The sequence below is a fragment of the Protopterus annectens genome, chromosome 7.part0 (genome assembly GCF_019279795.1).
Source record: "Protopterus annectens isolate FY-2018-M chromosome 7.part0, PAN1.0, whole genome shotgun sequence".
Lineage (NCBI taxonomy): Eukaryota > Metazoa > Chordata > Ceratodontiformes > Protopteridae > Protopterus > Protopterus annectens.
The window spans coordinates 1,212,626,107-1,212,650,802 of record NC_056739.1 but is presented as its reverse complement, the minus strand read 5'-3'; the positions used below and the strand labels follow the sequence as shown (position 1 = coordinate 1,212,650,802).

General features: G+C 36.3%; 1 protein-coding gene across 1 annotated transcript in view; it reads right to left on the bottom strand.

The window, feature by feature from the left end:
- The window catches only part of LOC122806979, a 388,827-nt gene extending 364,394 nt beyond the window's left edge, over window positions 1-24,433 (bottom strand). Inside the window, exons 1-2 of the mRNA XM_044077841.1 lie at window positions 24,175-24,433; window positions 11,508-12,284 (exon numbers count right to left, since the gene is read on the bottom strand). Coding sequence (XP_043933776.1) covers window positions 11,508-12,272 — 765 coding nt within the window. The 5' untranslated portion in view covers window positions 12,273-12,284; window positions 24,175-24,433. The remainder of the gene's footprint in view (window positions 1-11,507; window positions 12,285-24,174) is intronic.
- Between the last annotated feature and the right edge of the window lie 263 nt (window positions 24,434-24,696).

Sequence of the window (24,696 nt, the reverse complement as noted above, 5' to 3'; positions counted from 1 at the left end):
CTAAATACCATTCTACACAATTACACTCCCACTCTGTCATTACAATCCAGTGATCAAAAACTATCATATCTGCTGGGCATGGTCTGTACTCCCACCACATTGCGAAGACCTGGAGCTCCTTACATATATCCATCAGGTCAATATCTTCATTCCATTCTTTTAAAACCATGCTGAAAGACTTCCTAGCCAAAATCTGGCCCTGTTCTTGCTCAACCCCAGAATAAACTATAAGCCTAAATACAAACAAATACCGGTTTACACCTTACATCTCCTTACTCCACCTTCTTCAAGCACTCCCTCACTTCAATTTCTCACCCTTAACGCTCTGTCTAAAAAATATGCCATAACCCTATTTTTTCTCACACTTCATACTGCAGTTCCTGTTTGTATTATACTAACAAACTGGCTAAAATTTCTCTGAATATTAAATCATTGTCATACAAGTTGCATCTATTCTTAACCAATGTTTTCACATTATGGTCCAATTTGGTATAATTATTTAAACTGTAGATCCATCCATCCATATTATTTCTGAAGACCGTAAACTTACTTTCTTAAATTATTTTTTAATACTTTTAAGTTTTTCTCCCCATGCCTCCACGGAAAATGGACTTTCCCAGTAATAAAGTTGGCTGTGTGGCACAGTGGGATGGCATCATGCTGGTGGTCTACTGACCTAGGTTCAATTAGCAGGCCTTGCTCCAGCTTGGGGGGGGGGGGTAAGCAGCATTTTGTCATACTGACTAAGGGAAGTTTGGTCAAGACACTGAGGAACATCCCCTACTCATCACTGTTGTGAGTGGGACACAGTGAGTGGGAACCATTTTGGAGGAGCACTTCCAGTTTTCATTCCAGGTGCAGAGGTGGACCAAAGAAATAGGGAGGCAGATGGAGACAGAAGGAGATGATGGCGTAGTAAAAGAATTGAAGGAGAAAGCAAATAGAGACCTGATAATGTTTGCAGGATTCTGAGGAAATATTTTGAAGAAACCTATTTGATGGAGAGGAGTCAGCAAATTATGGATGTATAATTACAATCCTCCTGTGGGGGAGGGGGGTGCAGAATGATTTACTCAAAGAAATGATGGTGCAGAGTGAGCTAGAAAATGAAGGAAATGTTTCCTAGGGGCACATTATTGAGAAAATACAAAAAGAAGATGCAGAGACAATCCTAAAGAACAGCGGAGAGATGGAAAAAGAGAACATATGTAGAGAAAGTAAAAGAAGGCAAAAGTGGAATAGCAGTAGAAAATGAAAAATGGAAGTACGTGGTAAAGATTAAAAGTAAAGAAAACAAAGAAATGGACAGCCATGAAATGTGGGACAATTTAATAGCTCCTTTGGGTGTAAAAGCACATGAGGTAAGAGCATTTATTTTTAACAATTAAACATTTTGTGACATTATATCTGAGACTTTATTCAATGGAAAATTTTCTTGGAGTATATGAAGAGATTGTAACTCATGGAATCTTTATGCGATAAAGCAATTAACAGGGAAACAAAAAAGATTCACGTACAATTTTGAGTAGCTGTAGGAAGAGTGACTAAAGCTTTATGTAAAGTAAAAGACATTGGAAAAGTTAATGACAAAAGGAGTTTACGGACTGGTGGCTGGGACTGTAATATTCAGTTAAAAACAGAAAGAGAAAAAAAAGTATACATATACCAAGCAGGATAAAAGTGGAGAGGGAACAGGGGTATTGTAAAATACAGGAGGAACCCAATTTGAGTGGTCAAGGACATTTAACTGACAAAAGAAAATGTTATATTTTTGGGGAAATGGGACATGAAGCAAAAACATGAATTGAAATTTTAGAAGTAGAAATAGAATAAAAATTAGACAAGAAAAATAGAGAGAACATAGAAGTTTCTGAAGTGAAGAAGAACAACTGGGAGGCTAATAAAAAGGAAAAAAATAACTCTACTGGTAAAAGGGTAAAAGACAAAACAAGAAATTTTAAAGGGATAAGTACAAAAGAAAAAAAAAGAAAGGATATGGATGAAAAGGAACATCTACAGCTAAAGACTGGGGCTTGGTATAATGGTTAAGATATTTGATTCTTAAATTTGGCAAGGAAATTGCTTAAGCTTAGAATGGCCTGTTAAGAAAGGTAGCCTAGTATTTAACTATGAACTTAAGAAACCATGAATTTAAGGGTAAATGAAATGTGTGCTTTCTGTAAATCTGAATAAGTATTAAAAACATAACACATGATGCAGATGTAATCATATTTGAAGACAGAAGATTTTTAACAAATGTAGAAAGACTACATACAAAGAGAAACTATGGGGAGGAATGAATCTGGAATTCGTGAAAGGAGAGAATTTCTGGAATAGCCATATTCTGCAGAAATACAGTAAAGATATTAGATGCAACTTTAGTAAAAATGGGAATATTAACCCTTACAGATTTAAAATAGAAACAAAAAATATATAGAATTATAACATTATATGTTAACTGTAAAGAAAGGGAAAGCTTAATTCATCAGGATTTTAGACAATGTAGTGAGAAATATGAATACTATAATAACAGGAAACTACAACTGTGAGAGGCAACCGTAAAAGGAAAGGAAATTATATAAGAAAAATGTTAAAAGTTATAAGATGCGGCAAGTTAAAACTTTGCGACAAAAATTCCTGAACTTACAAAAGAGGAATGTATAGAATTGCAATAGATTAATTTTATTGCACCACAAGGTTTAGTTATAGCAGAAAAGGAGGTAGCTGAAACAGGATTTTCTCATCATACAGCAATAAGGTTAGACATAAAAGAAAACAAGGAATAAATAAAAATAGGCAAATAAAAATGATAAATAAGAAAACATGAAATGAAGAAGGAAAGACATTAGTAATGCAGTTATGGAAAGATCATATTACTAGGAGAACATTTTATAAATATATCAGTCTGAATGGTTGATGACATTTAAGGAAAAATATATATATTTTTTCACAGTGGCAATATGACGTGAGAAAAGTAGAGAAAGAAAAATATAAAAAGTAGACATAGCAATGCATTGGAAGACTTAGAACATAATGATAGAAAGTACTTTGACAAAGAAAAATTATGTGAAAAAAATCAAGAAAAATTCAAGAATTGTTATATAAGCAAATATACATTTTACAAGAAAAAAAGAATAGTAATTAGTACCAAGTTACTCAAGCAGATTAGTAAAGGAAGATGGTAGTATGACAGAAAAAATGTAAAAGGACAAATAGAAAGATTATGAATAGTGTAGTACAATATGTACAGAAAAAATGTAAAAGGACAAATAGAAAGATTATGAATAGTGTAGTACAATATGTACAAAAAAGAAGGTAGTGAAAAAAAACATGGAAACTAAAAAGTTAATCAGGAAAAAGAACAAAGAGTTGGAAAGGGGGATTTCTTTATCTAGCTCATTTAAAGTATTAGGATAAGTAAACAGATTCCACTGCAGGCTCATGATGGAATAGGGTATGAAATATATAAAAAATTAAGGGATTTAAAATTTTAAGTATTATGTATAAAGAATTATGTAGTGGAATACTCAAATTCATATGGAAAAAGGAAGATAGAAGAGAACCAAACTGGACACCAGTAGTACTGAATATTAATGATTACTGGATCTTTATGAAAATAATACAAATGAGGTTTGAAACCAAATGAAAAATATTACGGAAGATAGCAAATACAGTATAAAGGGAAAGTGTTGTCAAGAATTATTAAATGATAGTTACAGAAATTGTGGATGATATGAACAGAGAAGAAGCAAAAATTATGATTGGATACCTTAACAAGACTGACATAATTGGACATGAAATCATAGTTCATAATAAAATTATATATATATATATATATATATATATATATATATATATATATATATATAAATAAATATGTGAGAAAGTTATGAAATTATGTATGTCAGTGTAAAATACTTGTAAACGGCTGGTTACGCAAAAAGGTATATATGAAGCTTGGTGTAAGACAGATGTTCAATGAGTTGTATATTCTTTGCATTACTTATGAATATGCTAGTATGTGAAAAAATTTACAAAATGAGGGAGGCGGGGTATATGATACCCAACGGGTTAAGAATTCCAGTTCTGTTAACATACAGATGACATAATAATTGCAAAAAACAAAATTTGGATAAAAAAAGTAATTTGCACAAATGAGTGTCTAGAGATGGCTTTAAAGAAAAAGAGAAAAGTAAAGGTTTAGGTGATGCAGTAAAAATCAGGGGTATATATTTTACAATGAATGAAATTTCTGTGTTCGGTATAAAATTATGGAATAAACATGCAAGCAGAATTCAATGGAGAAAAAAAAAGAAGAAATAAAGCAAACATGTCTTTTCTGAATAATAAATTTGTATGCTCTTCAGAAAAAAAGGCTTATTTGATAAATTCAGTACTGATAAGAAAAGAAAGTGTATTTATGTTGTCAACAGTATCTGAAATGGAATTATTGCAGATTTCATTTATATGGGGAATCTAGATTAAACGCAGTAAAAAGAGGAGTTTTGTATGTAAATAAAGGAGGAGATTTAGGGTTAATTAACCCAATGGTATATGCTGCATCATTAAAAGTGAAAGTAGATAAATGAAAGATGGGAGAACAGTAATAAAACTGAACAAATATAAATATGACACATTTTGGGGTATGGTAAAAAGAGAAAGTGTATAAATGAAATAAAAATGCTACAAAAATATTTTTATAGAAAATAAAAATGTATAATATACAAAAAGGATAGAATCTAATTAAAACCATGGGAAAATTTAACAGATGAAAAAATTACAGCTACACAAATCAAATGGTGTAATCAGAAAGTAGAATGCCATTTTTTTGAGGAGATTGGTAATAGATACATTGCTAATAGTATAATATATGTTTATATTGTCAAGAAGAAGAAACTACCCAGGTTTCTGAAATGTAAACTAGTAAAACAGTTATGGGGAAAACTATGTAAATAAGACTTGTTTAATTATAAAAAATGGATAAAATAAACATGGAAATGAAAGAATGTGTTAAAAAATAAAAGGTTATTTTATGTTATACGGGTTATATGGAATGAAAAAAATTAAATTATGTTCAATGGTAAATGGATTTTAGCAAAAATATTAAGTAAAATCAGATGGTGATTATGGAAAAAAGGAGTGGGGATCTAATGGGGATAAAAATTTAGCATGGCTGTAAAGGAAATTATGAATGCATGTAAACAGATTTGTATATTTATATATTTGTGCATATATAAATATTTTGTAAATAATTATTTTTGTATACAAATAAAAGGACCTCTACTCTTTTTTGATAAGTGCTGTAGGATTTTTTTTTACATCCACCTGAGTACCAGCATCTAAGGCAGATGGAACCAAGGTTAAAACATCCTATCTCAAGGATGGCATACTCAGGACTGCAGCACCCCCCCCCAACGTTAGGCTGCACTGCACTGTTAGTATTATTTGCACCAAAGGCTAATGAGGCTGAAGAAATTCAATGTCCTGTCCAGTCCATCAAGCTTTACCTCACCCTTATGACCCCACTAGGCAGTGCCATGACCTACTGAGGTGACTACATGCTTCAGACCTGTGATAAATATGGGAAAATAGCATGCCTTATGTCCATAGATGAACTTGCAGTGCAACCTCAATGAATGTTACATGAGATGAACAAAAGGACTGGGAATGAACAAAAATGTCCCAACCACACAAGGATGATGGTTCACCTTGGCTTAGTTTGCACACCAAAAGGGAAAGTGGTTTTGGCCAAACTGTGGGGGAAGGAAAGGGTCATAAGGGTGAGGGAAATGTTGATGATGTGGTCGGGAAGGGAACAATGACTATTAAAAAATGGATAAGGACTCTCTCTCTAAGCCTTTGGTTGAATATATAATTGTACAAAAATTGCACAACACAACAATATAGGAGCTCAAAAAATGGCTAGAGCAGAACCGAAAGCTAACTATTAAAAAAAAAATGCACAACTGGTAAGCGCTTTCGTTCTAACAGAACTTAAACAGACCAAGTTGTATAATCACTTCAATAAAGAATAAATAAAAAATCATGTGACCCAACCCCTTCCTTTTCAGAACAATTTTAAAATTCTCCCCATCGTTAATACCTGGATAAGCACAAGCATTCAGCCTAAGCTGCCAACAATACTCCTTTCAATCAAGATAATCTTCAGCATCCCACCTGGCATCATAATTCCTTACCTGATCTATTACAGCAAATCTACTTAAATTTGAGTGACACATAACATGCTTAGCCAATGCATTTGGATTCTCACCTGTCAACAGCCCTTAAATGTTCATAAATCCTGAAATAAAAACACTTAGTGGTTCTTCCTACATAAAAATCAGGAGAAAGCCCACATAACACTACATACATCACATATTTTGACATGCAATTAAATCTTCCTAATAGATTTCACAATTTCTGATACCATAATTGTAATTATTGCCAACATATTTTGGTAGAACCAACAATTACATCTATGCATCCCTTTAACCATGCATTCACCTGTATCATTCACTTTATCTCTATAAAAATACTCCTTAAGAGTCTTGCCCTTTTAGTTACAAAAATAAGAGCCTCTCCTATTAATTCATGAATGTCTTGACAATTCATTAAGAACTTCCAATTATTTCTATCTTTTTAATGCTTCCTTCATCTACAGAACCATTGAGCAAACAGGCCAAAGAATAATCTTTACTACTCACACCATTTATTTTGCCATCATAATCATTCCCTTTGAATGCTTAGCAGCAGCATTCATACTATTAACAACCTTATTTCCTACTTTAAAACAACTTCACCCATTGCCTCATCTAACATCCCAGGTGAGTACCCTCTCGCATAAAATCTCTTTTTTAAGTGCCTCACATTCTACCTTAAAAATGATAAGCCTCATCCGTTAACCATACTTACTCTATCAAACTAACCATTAACAATATTCTTTTTAAACCTGCCACTATGCATACTATTATAATGTATGTAACTATTGCTTTGCACCGATTTCATATAAATTTTAGTGCTTAGCCTGTCAGCTTTCTTGTATAATGTCAAATCCAGGTAATTAATGCATTATCTATAAAAACAAAAAGTACATTTCAAAAAATCAGACAATGAATTTAAATACTGCATAAATAATTTAAGTGCAGGTTCAGTCCCTTTCCAAATAGAAAACAAATCAATAAAACACTTATAAACATCAATATCACTGACAAATCTAGAATTATAAAAATACTCTTTTCCCAACCCATCATAAAAACATTTGCATAACTGGGGGCCATGGCCGCTCCATTTACCTGTAAATAACATTGTCAAATTCAAAAAAATTATATGATAAAATAACATCCAAAACACGAATCGGGCTTACTTCATGAATCATAAAACACTGGGACTCTTGAAGCACTCTTGACGGTTTCCAAACTCTCATCATTTGGTATTACAGTATACAAAGAAACAATCGACTGCAGTTAACCACATATCATCTATTGTAATCTGTGTCTTTCGGCTTTTCCCAGTTAGGGGTCGCCACAGCGGAACTCCGGTCCGCTAATGATTGGTAGTTGATTTTTATGTACCGAGTTACCAGCTCTGACGCACAACCTTCACCGAAGGTACGCCCATTCACGCATGTCTCCACGCAGAAGACGCTCTAGCTGAGAATCGAACCGGACAGCGTCTTACTGTGGGGCGACAACGCTACCACAGCACCACCACCGCGGGTTATATCATCTATTGTAATACCCCTAACAAATTGGCTAAAAAAAAAATCAAAAGAATCTTTAATACAAGAATCCCCTTTAACAATCAACCTTTACAGACTTCTGTCAACATAAATGGCCATGGACTCAGTTTTACTACCACTACTAGCCACAGCTAATCTAAAACTGGGTGAATCCAAATCTTTATGTACTTTAAGCAGGCCAAAAAAAAAACTACCTACATTTTGGATTCCAAATTAAAAAAAAAAAAAAAATCAGCTACTTCATTATTAACCCAACCTTCCATCAACCACTCCTCTACTAAAGTGTCTATAATTCCATATGCTTTCCTCACATCAGTCAGACTATTTCTGTCCATACTTACAGCAGGTTTTATGCGGGTTTGTTGAGGGCTCTTCTCAGCCTTGCACCTCCCATACCATTTCCCGAGCTTTCTTACTCTCCCTTCTATGTGGAATATTGCAACAGTAATATAGGACATAGTACAGCTGTGTAACATCTTACCATAACAGTAGATGTCCTTCTCTTTATTGTTGCTGTATTCACTCACTTCCTCCAACCTGTGCTGCATTTTTTCCTTCTGGATGTGCATGCACTCCTTTGTCTTATGGGGACTGTACTCTTCTGGGGCAATTCAGTCCTGGGTAGTTGCATCTGTACATCCCTTTTATTCCATGTAGGGAGCATAGATGTGACATACAGCGCATACAAGATCTTTAGGCTTTTACATAATGGCCGAGTGTCAGTGTGCCCTGGGTGGGAGATCCCTTCTATGTGGAATACCGGAACAGTGAAGAGAAGGACATCTACTATTATGGTAAGATTTTACACAACTGTACTTTCTGATTAGTCCAAACACGTTTCCACCATGTGTTTGTGCCTTTTAACTACAGCAAGGGTTCTGTCATAGAAAACAGATTAATCCCCTGTTGGATATCAGAAATGACCGGTGTGTAAACCCAGCAAAAAAATACACATTCTTTACAATGAAGGAATAAAGTAAACTTCTTAAGGCTGATTAGATGCTATCTGATACATTTACAAAAAAGAGGGTCCTGACACCAAATACATAAACACCTCCTTATACAAATGTTTCCATAGCAACAAAGACCTGTCTTGGGCTCAGTGCATCATTCTACATAAATTAATTTACTGTAGGTTATCTTAAAAGGTATCAAGTTTAAATAAAACATGTTCATACTTGTCTGAGCTTTTTTTTTTTGGGGACTGGCCAAAGACCAAAGATTTTGCTCTATACTGTCAAAGTCAGACCCATCCTTACCCTAAAGGCCATGATGAGAATCTGTACTTGTGTTGATTATCACACTGTTTGTCAGTCATCCACAGCAAATACTGGCTGCTCATTTCCTGATTGGATATACTGTCTTCCTACCCGAGAACCCCAAGTCCAAGACTGATCTTTCTTGACAAGGCTTCCAGTCCTAGATGATCAACCTCCAACCCTATTGGAACAATTTTGATCACAGCTGCTGTCAAGAACAATTCTGTTCTTGACAGCAGCTGTGATCAAAATTGTTTCAATTTACATATAGCACTGTAAAATTCCCCATAGAAGATAACTCCCTTCTTTTTTATTCCAAATATAGGACCTGTACGTGGGGACTCTAATGGTCTTTTTGTTGACTTCATCTCCCATTTCAAGTTTCCAATGTGATCCACAGTGCCTCTCCTCCCCATGTTTATTAACTTAAAAATAAAAAAAAAAAATAATAAATAAATAAAATGAGTGCACAGGTTCAAAGGCCATTTACAGGCATGACACAGGCCATGAGACAATCACTTACTTGTACATTTTATTACTTTTTTCACTTCCTTTTTAAAGTGGGATAACACATGCTGTATCCACATTGTCCTTCCTACAAGCTGTGCACATTTGTAAGCCAACATGCCAGTCAAACTTCGTACAGTACTACTTTCTTCTACCAACCTATCAATGTCACTCGTTCAGCCAACATTCTACACAGGCAGTAGAAACTGGTACCAATTATTTCCAAATATTCAAAAAAGAAACGCAACTTCAACAGAAATCCTCAGAACAGCAGAACTACAAGTGTCAGTTGTATACAAAGTCTGCAGTTGCAGTACTTCTGACTATCCCCTCTTCTCCAAGGCAAATCAAGGTCAGAGTTGGTATATGTACACAGCATGGTTGGGAGAACACAGACCTCATATGTCAGGGTTGAAGTAAAGTCCCAGCAGAAAAGCTTTACTGGTATAACAATATGTTTAAAAATAACTCTCTAATGAATCTCAGTGTATTTTTTTTTTTAGGAGTTGTGGACATAATTTCAGATTTCATACATAGGATAAGGTTCTATTTGGTAAAAGACAGGATGTTTTGGGACATTTCACTGCCTCTCCCCACCAAGTAGCTTAAATACTTGTTAATGAAGATACCTAAAACGTGTACACCAGAGATGCTTATTCCTCTCTTATAGAAATACCAATGGGCTAACAGAAAAGTATTTCACTAAACATCTTCAGTCTCCAAAGACTACACAGCTCTGAACTTACCCACTCTATTCATCCACTTGTTGAACCTCTGATGTGAAAAATGCCAGCATAATCTATGCTGTGAAGATAGAACACTTATGAGAATGTTAGTATGTATACTGCTTGTACAAGAATCTTCCCCTTTCTCCAAATATCTTTTATCCTTTCCCCAGCCAGGTCATCACTGTTCAGATGGAAAATGAAATTCAGGTTCTTACACTCTGCTGCTACTTCATGAGGATTTGCACCCCTGCTCTTTCCAGCCATACATCTGCACACAATATACTACTGGTCTCATCCCACCTCACACTTCCATTATCCTGATTACTGAATTCCTCAAGAGAAGGTGATTTTCTGCCACTCTCCTGTGGTTCACCTCTGTGAAGGCTCTAAGTACTCTATCTCATTCCCTGGTGATGTATCCCAAGGAACAGGAGCACATAAAATGACAGAAGGGTTCATCTGGAGGGATACTTCTATGTTTCACTATTCTAACAGTCTATGTAGTCTATCTGATCCTCTTCAGCCTTTCTAGGGTAGTGGTGGCAACTGAGCAGTTTCTTAACTAGGAAAGGGAACTCAACCAGAGTTTTGGCTAACTGCACTTTTCAGTGAGCAATCTCCATAATCGCTTCTCATTTTATAGAGGATCTTCCAAAAATTCTTCCAGAAGAGTACTTCCTTAAAATTACTGCACTTCACTCCTACTTTGCTTTATACAACTGCAATGGGGCAAAATGGAGACAGACACACACACACACACAAGTATAGCACTTACATTATGAATAAACTACCCTCTGAATTATTAGTCTGCTTTCTGAAAATTTTTTTTTATAAAAGATGCACACACACGTGTGTGTGTGTGGGGGGGGGGGGTAGGCCTGTGTTTTGTCACATTTAATCATCACTCTCATCTCACTGTGGCAAAACTATTGCATCACCTAGGCCTTCCTGAAAAATATCCATTTTTGCAACAGGCTACACAACATAGGAAGATAGCACTCACCACCCATAGTGCAAGATCAGCTCAGTCTCTGTGAAAGATTCAATGAAGCAGAGGGTTGCTACAGCCATACTGCAGTCTAATATTTCTCCTCCTCCTGTTTTGAAACTTGGTAAAGCAGCATATACTACAAACCCAGTCATTTCATATGACAAAGCTCCAACAAATAGGTCTCTCTTCCATTTATTTTTCATATTCCCTGATCATTCAACAGACAACATCCAAAACAGACAAAGCAAACTGTAAATCACAAATGTGTACAAGCCAGCACTTACCCAGTCTGGGTCTGTAGCTTCAATTAATACTCGATAGTAGGTCAACTTCCCATCTTCCCTCTCCTGTATTATTAGCTTGTCTTTTGGAAACCGCTTCATCAGCTGACTGACTTCAGTCTCCCTCAATGATGCAGCAACATCAGGAGTAATTTCTTCCAATCTGGCTTCCTCTTTTAAAACAGAAGGTCTTGTAACTGGTGTCCTTGGGGTTTTAATAAGGGTCTTAATTTGTGACCCACGATAATTACTAGACTTTTCAACATCAGAATTGGCTATTAAAGGTGGAAGGTCTTCAGGGTGCCAAAAATGACATCTTCCTGCCATGGCACAATAACCAGATAAAAAATACCTACAAGGATTTTTATGGCGCTCACGCTTTACATGCCTAGCTGGTACAGTTATTTCAGAAGATGAAGTCTCACAGGTAGGCAGACTCTGGGCTGCTGTATTAAGTGGTCTTTCTGTACTTTTAAAGACACTATCGAGCTGACTCGTAGCCTCCTGAGTAAGAGTCTGTCCAGGGTTTAAGTTAGTATCACCAGTCCTCATAGCTTGATTCTGATCGGTTTGAGACGGCAACAGTGGTCCTATTCTCTGATGTAAGTATCTGCATCTTCTGCCAAACTGGCAATACCTCCCCTGTGAATAAAAACGGCAGATCTTTGGATGAGAAGACCCAACTTCTGGTGCAGATCTAGCAATGTCACGTGAATAATTTTCCACAGTGCTATGTTCTTCGAGGACTGGCACCTGTGAGCTATTCATTTCTTGTTAATTCTGTAAAACAGTTAAAGAGAGAGAGAGAGAGAGAGAAAGAAACTGGTTAGTTAACATTTTCTATCACTAATTCTTTCCCATTTCCCTCTGTCCTGCCTACATGTGTACCTTGTAATTCAGAGGTTGAGCAAGCAGCACAAGCAACAGAGATGCATAAACTGCTGTCTTTAAAGGATCTCACACATGTACCATTAAAACACTACTCTCCACCTTTGAAATGGAAATTACCCCTACAACTCAACTCATTTAACCCCAGAAGCTCTCAACACAACTAGTTGTCCCTCACTAGAAAAACATTCAAAACTGCTTTACAAGAAAAAGGTGTATTTTTATTTCTTTTGCATTTATTTATTTTGCATTTGTTTATCTGGAAAGTCCAACTGGGCATCTGAAAGACCCTTTTCAGCATCAACCCAAAAAGAAAAAAGTTCCAGAAAAATGACAAAGTTACATCATTACAAACTTACTTTCAATTTAATATGCAAGAGAAGCTACATTTTGTAAAGAAATTGTATAGAAACATAAAATTCAACACTGAAAAATTAAAATACAAATACATGCAGATTGTAGATTACAGAAATATCCATTTACAAAACACAGTTCTTTGCATACTGTAAATCACAGAAGCTTATGCAGTGTGACAACAAGGTAGTAAAGGAGGAAAAAATGCAAAAAAAAAGTAGTGGAACAGTACAAAGTGAGTATTGTCAGGAGGACAAAGTTCTTTGTAGGGAGTAATTAAAATATACATAGTATGGACAATGGGGTAGTAAAGAAATGGAAGAAGAAAGCAGAACAGTAGTATGTGTAGGAGAGAAGTGTGACAAGAAGAAATGAGGAAACTGTACAACTGGAGGTGCTGTGGAATGGCTAATCTTGTTAATTCAGAGATAGGTAGTAGAGGAGCAACATATATAGTATTCTGCACATAGTTGCTTGAGGAGTTGTGCAATAAATTTGATAAATTAGTTTATGAAGTGTTGAGTTCTGCTTTAAAAATGCATTAACTATTTATTTGCCTCAGAAGGTGTGGGATGCTATTCCACCTTTGAAAAATGCAGCTGGAGTCAAGGGAGTCTCCAGTTTTGTTGTTAGATTTGAATACAGTGAGTAGACTTTTGTCGGTTGAATGCAGAGTTCTGTCTGAGGAGTATGGTTGAATATTTTGTAAACTAGGGCACTTTTATGGGTAATGGATTATTTTGTAAATAGTTGATAGCTGTGCAAGTTTGATAGCATGGGGAAGACTGAACCAATTTATCTACCCAACAGCAATGCACTGGTGAGCTGTACAAAGCTGATTTGCTGTGAATTAGGCCACGTTGTTGAATGCTCAAGCATGCTCAAGCTTTGAGGGTTGGGTGGAACTAAGTTTGTCAAATATGGGGGAGGCATAGGGTAGGAAGCATAGTACGCAGGCCATTGCAATTTTTGTTCTTCTTGTGTCTGAAAGGTAGGGTTTTATCCTGTAAAGTGACCCTAAATTCTGGTATTTTTTTGGTTGCCTGTAAAATGTGTTCATCGCCAGGGTTGGGGCCAATGAAGATCATTAGCGTACCACATATCATCCTTGCTGCTGTGTGGGGAGGCTATAATGACCTAACTTTGCCCCCCCATTCAACTTTTACATCTCAGGACTACTCCTATTTAAAGGCCACGCCTCCCAATATGGAAGGCCTTAGACAAATGCACCCACACAAATGGGTACCCCCCCCCCATCCTTCCCTGCCAGCACCTCAGAGACCTGAGCTGCTAATCGAACCTGGGTGGTCTGGGCTAAAGTATCTTAAATTTTTATTAAACGTGTTTTAGATTAAAAAGTTTAGCAGGCTAAAGAAAATTACTACTGGCTGTTAGGACAGTAGGAATTAGAAGGCAAATTAGTCTAGTGCAACATTTGTACCTTGCTATTGCCCACCCACATGTTCTTCATGTCTATAAGTTTGTATCTGTGCATCAGCAGTGATTCAGAGTCTATGCCGCACTTTTTCTCTACAGATGTTTGACAATGAAATTGGTATATTTAAGGATGTGTGTGGAGGTTTTGCCCCACACATGGTGATTCAAGGGGACTGCTCCCTGGTTCAGAAAGTTTTTTTTCTTTTTTTTTTTTTTTTTTTAAGGAGCAGTTGCTGTATTTTAGATGAAATCTAAAACACATACAATTGAATTGCATTTCAATTTTTAGACATTTTGTGATTAAAAATTAAATGCATCACAGGTCATATACACACATTGACACACACGCATCAATACCCTGAGAATTTGCACAGAAGTTGCCGTTACATAATATTCCACTAGATAAAGTCCAAAAAATAGTGTGAAGTGCTCATAAAAACAACCAAATCAGAAAATAGAGCACAATGTTGCGGGTCCACGGATAATTTATTGTAAAAAACACATCCACAAACGAAGTAAAATGTAGTTAAAATCCACAAATTGTTAACATCCACAGTGGTTAAGCGCTTTCATCAAGTAGTTTGACTTCCTCAGAACACAGTAACTAGTAAAATCCAAGTTTAAATACATGAATTCTAATTAATCAGAAATTCAAAATAACCAATCATATTCAATGAAAACTCCCTCCTCATGAATATATATTCCCTCCTCATACATATGTTAAATGCATGGTTGTTTAAAAAGAAAGAAAATATCAGTCCCATCCTAAAATACACACACATAACATCTCATTTCAATGGGAAAACTTATAATAAAAATGTATACTACAATACACTAATGTGTTACTACACTGAACCTGCCTTTTCTTTTAAAATGGGCATAATAGAGATATGCTCGTTAAGCCCTGGGGGGTAATCAGCAGCCAAACGCAATTGCCATAGCAATTCCTTTTTGTAGATATATGCTCGTTAAGCCCTGGGGGGTAATCAGCAGCCAAACGCAATTGCCATAGCAATTCCTTTTTATACAACACATTTTGCCAGTCCCCCCCTCTAGCTTCGATGGTGGCAAAATCTAATATAGCAAACTTGTAACACTGGAAATTACTACAAATAACACTATGTTTAAACAATGCACTGGTGTCTTTTTCATTTTTGATATCATATACGTGTTCATATATCCTGTTTTTCAGTCTTCTCTCCATCTTACCTACATAAAAGGAAGAACAGGAGCAGCACTTAGCTATATATACAAGTTTACTTGAATCACAATTGCCACTCTTTAAAAAAAAATATGACGCTTATTTTGATTCTCAAGAGTAATAGTATTTTCTTGTAAAATATAATCGACAATAGGAACATTTACCACAAGGTTTACTACCCCCTCTCTTGACCCTGGTATTGTTCAAAGTATGATCCTTCTCCAATATTGTCTTAATATTCGGTCAAACCTTGCTGGAAAAAATAGGTTGTTGGCCCAATATACGATATATTTCGGCATTAGTTCTAAAAATGTTCCAGTTTTTTGTTAAAGTTCCCTTTATGTGAGAATACAAGGGACTATATTGCACCTCACAAGCATGCTGAAAATCAGGTTTATCATGAACATTCATATCTTGACTTATATCTTATAGGTTGGGATCCTACCCTACCCACACCAAGTAGGGGGGTATACACCTTACCCCATTTGTTTAAGACCTCTTCAAGAATAGGGTCAATAAAAGTCCAGGATACCCTCTCTCTAAAAACATCTCCCTTAAATGTTGAAACTCTACTATAACATCATCTTTCCTAGTGGTCATTCTAACAACTCTTATAGCTTGACCCTTAATAATACTCTTTTTCTGATGTATAAGATGATGGCTGGTGTAGTGCAAATAACTGTTACAGAAAGTCTTTTTGCGATAAATTTTGGAAATAAAATTATCATGCCCTTTAATAATTGTGGTATCCAAGAAGCTAATTTCTTGGGAATCAAATTGATAAGTAAACTTTAAATAATCTGTGGTTTGATTCAAGTACTGAACAAACTCAATCAATTCGGGCCCTCCAACCCACACAATAAAAATATCGTCCAAGAAGCGACCATAATATTTAATATTAGAAAAAAAATTTTCATTCTGGAAAATATACTTTTATTCCCAACCCAGAAGCACCAAATTAGCATAAAAGGGTGCGCATACAGCACCCATTGCAACACCTTTAAGTTGCTGAAAATATTCACCTTCAAAAAATAAATAGTTGTTCTCCAAAATAAGATTCATAAGCTCACACACCAATAGTACTTCATCCGAGCTCAATAAAGAATGACAAAACAGGACCTCCTCAAAAAAACACAAACCTTCTGCTTTAGGGATACAGGAAAATAGGTCCTGAACATCTGTAGTCAGGAGAATACAGTCCACTGACCATAACTCTTTCTTAAGCTGTCCCAAGAAGTCCCAGGAATCTTTTAAAAGGTGTGGAAATTTATTCAAGATATGTTTCAATTTCTTATCCACAAATACTGCCAGCTTGTGGGTTTTGGAACCTGCTGCTGCCACAATAGGTCTAAAAGGTGGTTTATTCAATTTTTTATGTATTTTTGGTATGCTGAATATTACTGGAATTTTCGGAAACTTATTCAACAAAAAATCATACTCATCTCTGGTTATTCTCTGATCCATGAGATATTCATATAAATAGCTATCCAATCTACTGTATGAAATATGTATTTCATTCCTTGAACATGAAGAATAGCTATCAGTATGAAAGCTTGTTTTGTAAAATCATTTCTAGGGTGGACCAGAAATGTGATTTTTTAAAAAGAAGCTCCATAAATTAGACAGGGACATTAAACAGTATAAATTACATCAAGTTTATCCCACTGACAAATTGTTTTTTTATGATAGAGAAAGTGGCTATATTGATAATCTAGGTAATGAAAAGAGAGGTATGGGTAAAACGGGCTCTAATTTTACTCTTGAACCAAGTGGTGACTGTTTTGAAGAATTTGAGCCAGACTGTTTTGTTGACCCACAGGATTTTCCATTACCCAGACGCTCAGAAAGAATAGCCAATCGCAGACAAGGAGTATACAAAACTTACAGCAGGGCAGCACAACAAACCTATGGACACAACAAATGGTAGATTCTGAAACTCAAATACAAAGTGTGTTTAGTATTCAATACAGTTTGGATGGGTTTAATATATATAACTATTCAGATGTTCCTGTCACTAAGGATTTATTTTCATTATTTTCCAGAGGGTTTAAATTTGTACCAACTAAAATACCTGATATAGGTTAAGTGATGGTGGATTTAGAGTTATATTTTAGAAAGTTAAATTTAAATATTATGTTTTCAGATAACACTCACGTTGAGGTACCTAGTGGTACTGTGAACAGAAGTAGTACATTTAACCCCCCACTACACCCGTTAGTTACAACATATGAAAAATTAGTTAAGGAGGATTTATATAAAATATGGGGGGAAAAAAGAAGGGTGTTTGCCAATATGAACCCCAAGGATAAACAACTACTGAGTAGTTTGAGAGAGGACAAAAATATCAGAATTATGACACCTGACAAAGGGGGTGGGGTGGTATTGTACAATTCTGAAGACTATACTAATGATATGCAAAATATTTTATTTCAGGCTGATAGCTATTCTTCATGTTCAAGGAATGAAATACATATTTCATACAGTAGATTGGATAGCTATTTATATGAATATCTCATGGATCAGAGAATAACCAGAGTATGATTTTTTGTTGAATAAGTTTCCGAAAATTCCAGTAATATTCAGCATACCAAAAATACATAAAAATTTGAATAAACCACCTTTTAGACCTATTGTGGCAGCAGCAGGTTCCAAAACCCACAAGCTGGCAGTATTTGTGGATAAGAAATTGAAACATATCTTGAATAAATTTCCACACCTTTTAAAAGATTCCTGGGACTTCTTGGGACAGCTTAAGAAAGAGTTATGGTCAGTGGACTGTATTCTCCTGACTACAGATGTTCAGGACCTATTTTCCTGTATCCCTAAAGCAGAAGGTTTGTGTTTTTTTGAGGAGGCCCCGTTTTGTCATTCTTTATTGAGCTTGGATGAAGTACTATTGGTGTGTGAGCTTATGAATCTTATTTTGGAGAACAACTATTTATTTTTTGAAGGTGAATATTTTCAGCAACGTAAAGGTGTTGCAATGGGTGCTGCATGCGCACCCTTGTATGCTAATTTGGTGCTTCTGGGTTGGGAATACAAGTATATTTTCCAGAATTATTTTTTTTTAGTAGAGTTTAAACACATTTAAGGTAGATGTTTTTAGAGAGAGGGTATCCTGGACATTTTATTGACCCTATTCTTGAAGAGGTCTTAAACAAATGGGGTAAGGTGTATACCCCCCCTACTTGGTGTGGGTAGGGTAGGATCCCAACCTATAAGTCAAGATATGAATGTTCATGATAAACCTGATTTTCAGCATGCTTGTGTAGTGCAATATAGTCCCTTGTATTCTCACATAAAGGGAACTTTAACAAAAAACAGGAACATTTTTAGAACTAATGCCGAAATATATCGTATATTGGGCCAACAACCTATTTTTTCCAGCAAGGTTGGACCGAATATTAAGACAATATTGGAGAAGGATCATACTTTGAACAATACCAGGGTCAAGAGAGGGGGTAGTAAACCTTGTGGTAAATGTTCCTATTGTCGATATATTTTACAAGAAAATACTATTACTCTTGAGAATCAAAATAAGCGTCATATTTTTTTTAAAGAGTGGCAATTGTGATTCAAGTAAACTTGTATATATAGCTAAGTGCTGCTCCTGTTCTTCCTTTTATGTAGGTAAGACGGAGAGAAGACTGAAAAACAGGATATATGAACACGTATACGATATCAAAAATGAAAAAGACACCAGTGCATTGTTTAAACATAGTGTTATTTGTAGTAATTTCCAGTATTACAAGTTTGCTATATTAGATTTTGCCACCATCGAAGCTAGAGGGGGGGACTGGCAAAATGTGTTGTATAAAAAGGAATGGCTATGGCAATTGGCTGCTGATTACCCCCCAGGGCTTAACGAGCATATCTCTATCATGCCCATTTTAAAAGAAAATGCAGGTTCAGTGTAGTAACATATTAGTGTATTGTAGCATACATTTTTATTATAAGTTTTCCCATTGAAATGAGATGTTATGTGTGTGTATTTTAGGATGGGACTGATATTTTCTTTCTTTTTAAACAACCATGCATTTAACATATTTATGAGGAGGGAATATATATTCATGAGGAGGGAGTTTTCATTGAATATGATTGGTTATTTTGAATTTCTGATTAATTAGAATTCATGTATTTAAACTTGGATTTTACTAGTTACTGTGTTCTGAGGAAGTCAAACTACTTGATGAAAGTGCTTAACCACTGTGGATGTTAACAATTTGTGGATTTTAACTACGTTTTATTCCACTAGATAAAGACAAACAGCAGACTTCAGGTACTTGGCAAAACAGTGACTTCCTCATTCCAGTACAAGTGGTGACCGCTCCTGCAACAGAGAGAGCCGACCAGTACAGTGCTGGTGATGGCATACCACCAACTACCTTGTAAGCTTGACGACTACATTACTACCACACCACAGCTTTTAAATCTGCTCTGGTCACGTGGAATGAGGTTTGCATACGCTGCAATGCCAATACTCAAGAAAGTTAACAGATGATGAGGAAATGCCATATACAAGGTGCACATAAATGCACATGCTGGCAATGGTTACAAGTCAGAGAGATGACATGGTTTTGATGTGATATCTGCAGACTGCATGCTTTCGCCTGTGCTGGAATGGCTACATCTGGCAATGCAGCCTATGAATGTAAGAGTCTGCCTGCATTCTTCAACTTAATGATGCAGTGTGGCACACCACTATTAAAAAAATGCATATAGGTTGATTCACGTTTCAGTTAAGTGTTCACAATTCACTTTGTCTCTAAATTTTTGTCAGGCAAGGGTTCTTAAGCACAGCTGCCTCTTTCTCTTCCCATATTTAACCCAAGAGCCCTGTACCACAAACTTCCAGTGAGAAAGTGCATGAAGATCAACATAAACACAACCAGGTCTATGATAAGTTATTTTCACTCTGTAGCACTGTATTATACTAGCAAATGACATTACACTATCTTGCCATGAACAAGTACAAGACAACCCAGTAAACCTCAAATTTATCCAAGTACTAAGAAAACAGCATAAGCATGGTCTGTAAGCTAAAAAGGGTGCTTATATTACCTTTCCACACCACTGTCAACCCAGTTATTAAAAACAAAGCTCTACCCATGGTTACTTTGCAGCTGCATCCATTCTCCTCCCTTATATTAACTCATGTTGTATTGCACCAGAATGTAATTAGGTTAAACTGTTGGCCCTCTCAGGTTAAATGATGATGCTATTCCAATACCTACCTGGACACCCTGCCTTAAGGAAGTAACTCCCTAGCATCTTCTCAACATAACTCCCAATGATGATTTTTCAAACTCCATCCAAGATGATCCACTTGCACTACACTGTTGCAACAAGGCAAAACAGAACAGCGATGACTAGCAGGTATCTGCCTCTAAAGCTGCATAATGAAAAAAAATGGTGCCTGGACATTTCAGAAGAATAAAAGAGATGAAGTTATACTGTGACCCTTGCAGATAATAGTGCTCCAAATAGGCAAGAATGGTTGAATCTGGCCAAAGAGCACATGGCTTCAGAGACGGTTTGCTTTCTTCAGCTTAACAATGTAGTTTGGCATGCCAGTGCATAATGAATTTTTATGCACATGCTGTTGTAGTCATGAATTGTCCAGGTTCATGTTGTGCTTAAGCACAGTCACAATTTACTTGGTCTCAACATTTTCATTAGGAAAGATTCCCTAAGCAAAACTGCCTCTATTCAGGAATAACCCATAATCTCTGAACTATAGAACAAGAGTTATTCTGTCACAAAGTAAGCAAGTGATGCCTAATGGAATCAGACACAGGTCTATGGGGTACACTTATTTTCAGTCTGCATTCTTACACTATACTGATAAATAACATTAGATCATCTTTCTATGAAGAAGTATAAGACAACCCATAAATATCCTTCCCTTATGCTGACTTCAAGGTACAGAGAAATTAAGCACCAACAACAACCCAAATCGCCCGAGTTTGACCAATGGCCTTGATGCTGAAGGAGCCAGTGTGCGATAAAGAGAATGAGGACAAGGTATATCCTGCGAGCCTCTCTCAGGGGAGAGAGGTTCAGGGTACTCCTACTATACAACCCTGGTGTAGACCAGGAACATGAAACAGTAATTACTAGTAGGATGGGGAAGAGGTGAATCACTGCAGATTATGTGATTCCATGCAATGCCCACTTCATGCCAAAAACAAAATCATCACTTACCAAGCTAGAAGGTTAGGGAGTAACACATTCCAAACAACCCTTGAGTCTTCATAAAGCATTAGCAGTGGCACACAGGCTCCCATTACTCAATGCATATACTCAGATTGATTTTTTCTGTGCGTTTCATCACATAACATGGGGGTTTGGCAGCCCCAAGGTCCAAACGGTATCAGGTACAGGAGATACAGGGAGTTAGCCAGGCTCAGGTGATGCCATGCTGCCTCAGAACAGAAAACTAAGATAATGTAACTATGCTAAATATTCTCACTGCAAGAAGTAAGAAAAAAAAAACTCAGACCTTCCTAGAAACTGCCCCATTAGATACAGTTCCTGTATGGATAATAAACAGTCTCATAAGCTGTAAGCTATAAAAGATGACTGCGCTGTCCTTGCATGTTTGTAAGTTGATATAGAGTATCGGTGCTGTCTTTCTGTGTTGCTGTCCACTTGATTCCCATTAACATGCCAACCATTAGGCGTAAAACTATGTCCATGGTCAGCATTTGGGTGCATTTATCTTCAATTTTGCCCCCTCCAACAGTTCTTCTACCTTCACCCAGTTGTCTCATTCATCCCAGCAAAATGGTATACAAGTGTTCTTGGGCTATTCAAGAGCTCTACAGCCCACCTGTTCCTGCTCAGGAACCCCAAATGCCCCACTATTCCCTGGCAGGAGCCTGATGACAGGGTGTGGGCCAGCATTCTGGTCCTGGGTTGGTAACAGTAAACCCGAGCCTGCAATTACTGCTTTCCAAGGGTAAGTGTGCCTCCACATGCCAAACACCCCTTGGTTGCACAGTGTGAATTCACTGACAGCACAAGCTCATCCGGCTGAAATCTCCACTAGGGAACCACCTGGTACTTTTGTTTAGTGTCATCCATGTGGTGAACCACAACCGTCACCCTCTCCCCAGAATAGGCAAGATGGCAGCAAGTGTTTAGTGCCATCATCCTCAGCCAGCTCCTATAGGCAGCAAGCGCAGGTTTACCGGAGGTGTAGCCAAGACTTTATTATTCTAGGACATGCAACTCTGGTAGACTAGTCTTAAGTATCTCCTTAACATAGCTCTCAATAATGCACATTACAGCTACATCTCACATGAGTCACATATACCATACTATTATTTATATGTGTGTGTGAGAGATTATATACACACAAACATTTGCACTACAGTAAATGTGTGTGTGTGTGCGCGTGTATATACATGGTCTAGACACATGTATATACCACATACAAAGCACTTTATCTGCAAACTTTTTAACAAGCATCATTACGGCTTTTTGACGATATTTGGTGTAATTACAGCTGCCAACTGAGGCAAAATTAAGTGTAACTGTGGCTATGATTAGCTGGTTATCTATCCCTTAAGGAGTAAGACATAAAATGTGGTGCATGGGTACTTAAAAAAAAAAAAAAGTTGTACTGTCACCTTGTAACTTCAAACTAGTAGCCTAAAAAAAAAATCACAAAAAAAAAAAAAACCATAGTTCTTAACCTTCCAAATGTGGAACACTACATTTCACGTGGCACAAATGGGAAAAATGTGGAACACTTCCTGACAACTTTAACTTGAAAAGCTCGTGGAGAGATTAAATGTGTTATTTTTATACATAGAGAAAATTATTTTGATAAATTAATATGATTCTGTATTGTTTGCGGCACAGATACCCTTATTATGCAGATCCAATGAGAAACATAAGACTCAAAATGAGGAACATTCCTTATAGTGTGGCAATCGAGAAGTATGACAAAAGGGCTGTTATGCAATTCTCCTCAGAGTTTGCATACTGTAACAGTGAATAGCCGCATGACCGCTGTACATTTATTTATTAGTCAGTAACCACGTTTTGTTTTTCAAAATAATTAACTTGCAATTCTTCACATCTTATTTAGGATGTTATAGTATTATGAACATTCTTGTCAGCTCTGTCCTTTTGGGCTTCACTTCATTATGACACTCAGTTTTCTTACTCTATGACTCTGCAAAGACATCACTCATGCCATTTCAGTTCATTCACACTATCAACAGGAATGGAAGTACATACTGGATTTTACGGTACTTCATAGTTGGCTACTTTCATCAGTATGTGCTACATTACTAGGGTAAATACCTATAGTATTTCCCAGCTATCCCCATTCTTCACATCTACCTACCACCCTAGGAACCAACTTCAAGAAGACACATTAATCTACTAGGATGGACTGGCACTGATATAACAATAACCCTGAAAGCCTTTCCCTGTTAAAATCGTACTTGAAAACGGATGGACGGTACATTAAATACGATTATAAAGTTAGACGCCAAACAGAATGTAGACCAGAATCATAGGATATCCATGGTACATGCATAGGCTTAAACCTACACAAAATAGCAGCTATAACTATACAGGAGTAATTACAATCTCTGGTTAGAAATGGAACTATCATGCTCTGAAAGTCCAATAATTGAACACCTGGTTAGCTACATTTTCAGCTAAGAAAAAATGTTATTCTTGAATGACTCCTTACTCGATATTTGAATAACAGACAACACCACATTTATTTAGCGTGCAAACCTAAACAATCAACAACACTCATTTACTTACTTAAAATGGAAATTGCTTAAATCCCGAATAAAAATCCTCTCGAACTTTGGAGCTTTAAAGATCAGCTGATCACTTCTCTTCCTTTGACAAACATTTGGGTCCTACACTTAATTTTACTCCTCCAACAACAGAGACTTAAGTGCTAGATTACGCCATCGTTCCGGATAGCACAGTGTGTGAAATGATCACCGATGTAATCAATGGAAAAATATATATAATTCGTTTATCTCAGTGAATTTTAGTGTTTCTCAGATAAGCATTCTACCAGTATGGTCGAAAAGAACGATTCATTTGAGAAACAAGCAGTGGTAAAAATAGGGTTGCCACCTTTTCAAATGTCCAAAGTGAGACTTTTTTGTAAAAAAAATGTGAGCTTTTGCAGGAGAAAACATACCCACGACCAGTGCAAAGGACAGAACTTTACTTTTTTGCCAAAAATAAAAGCTTATTTTTGTAGCATTTTAGTTGCTTATGCTATTTCATGTAACATTTACGTTTTCCAGATACAAAATAACTGTTTTA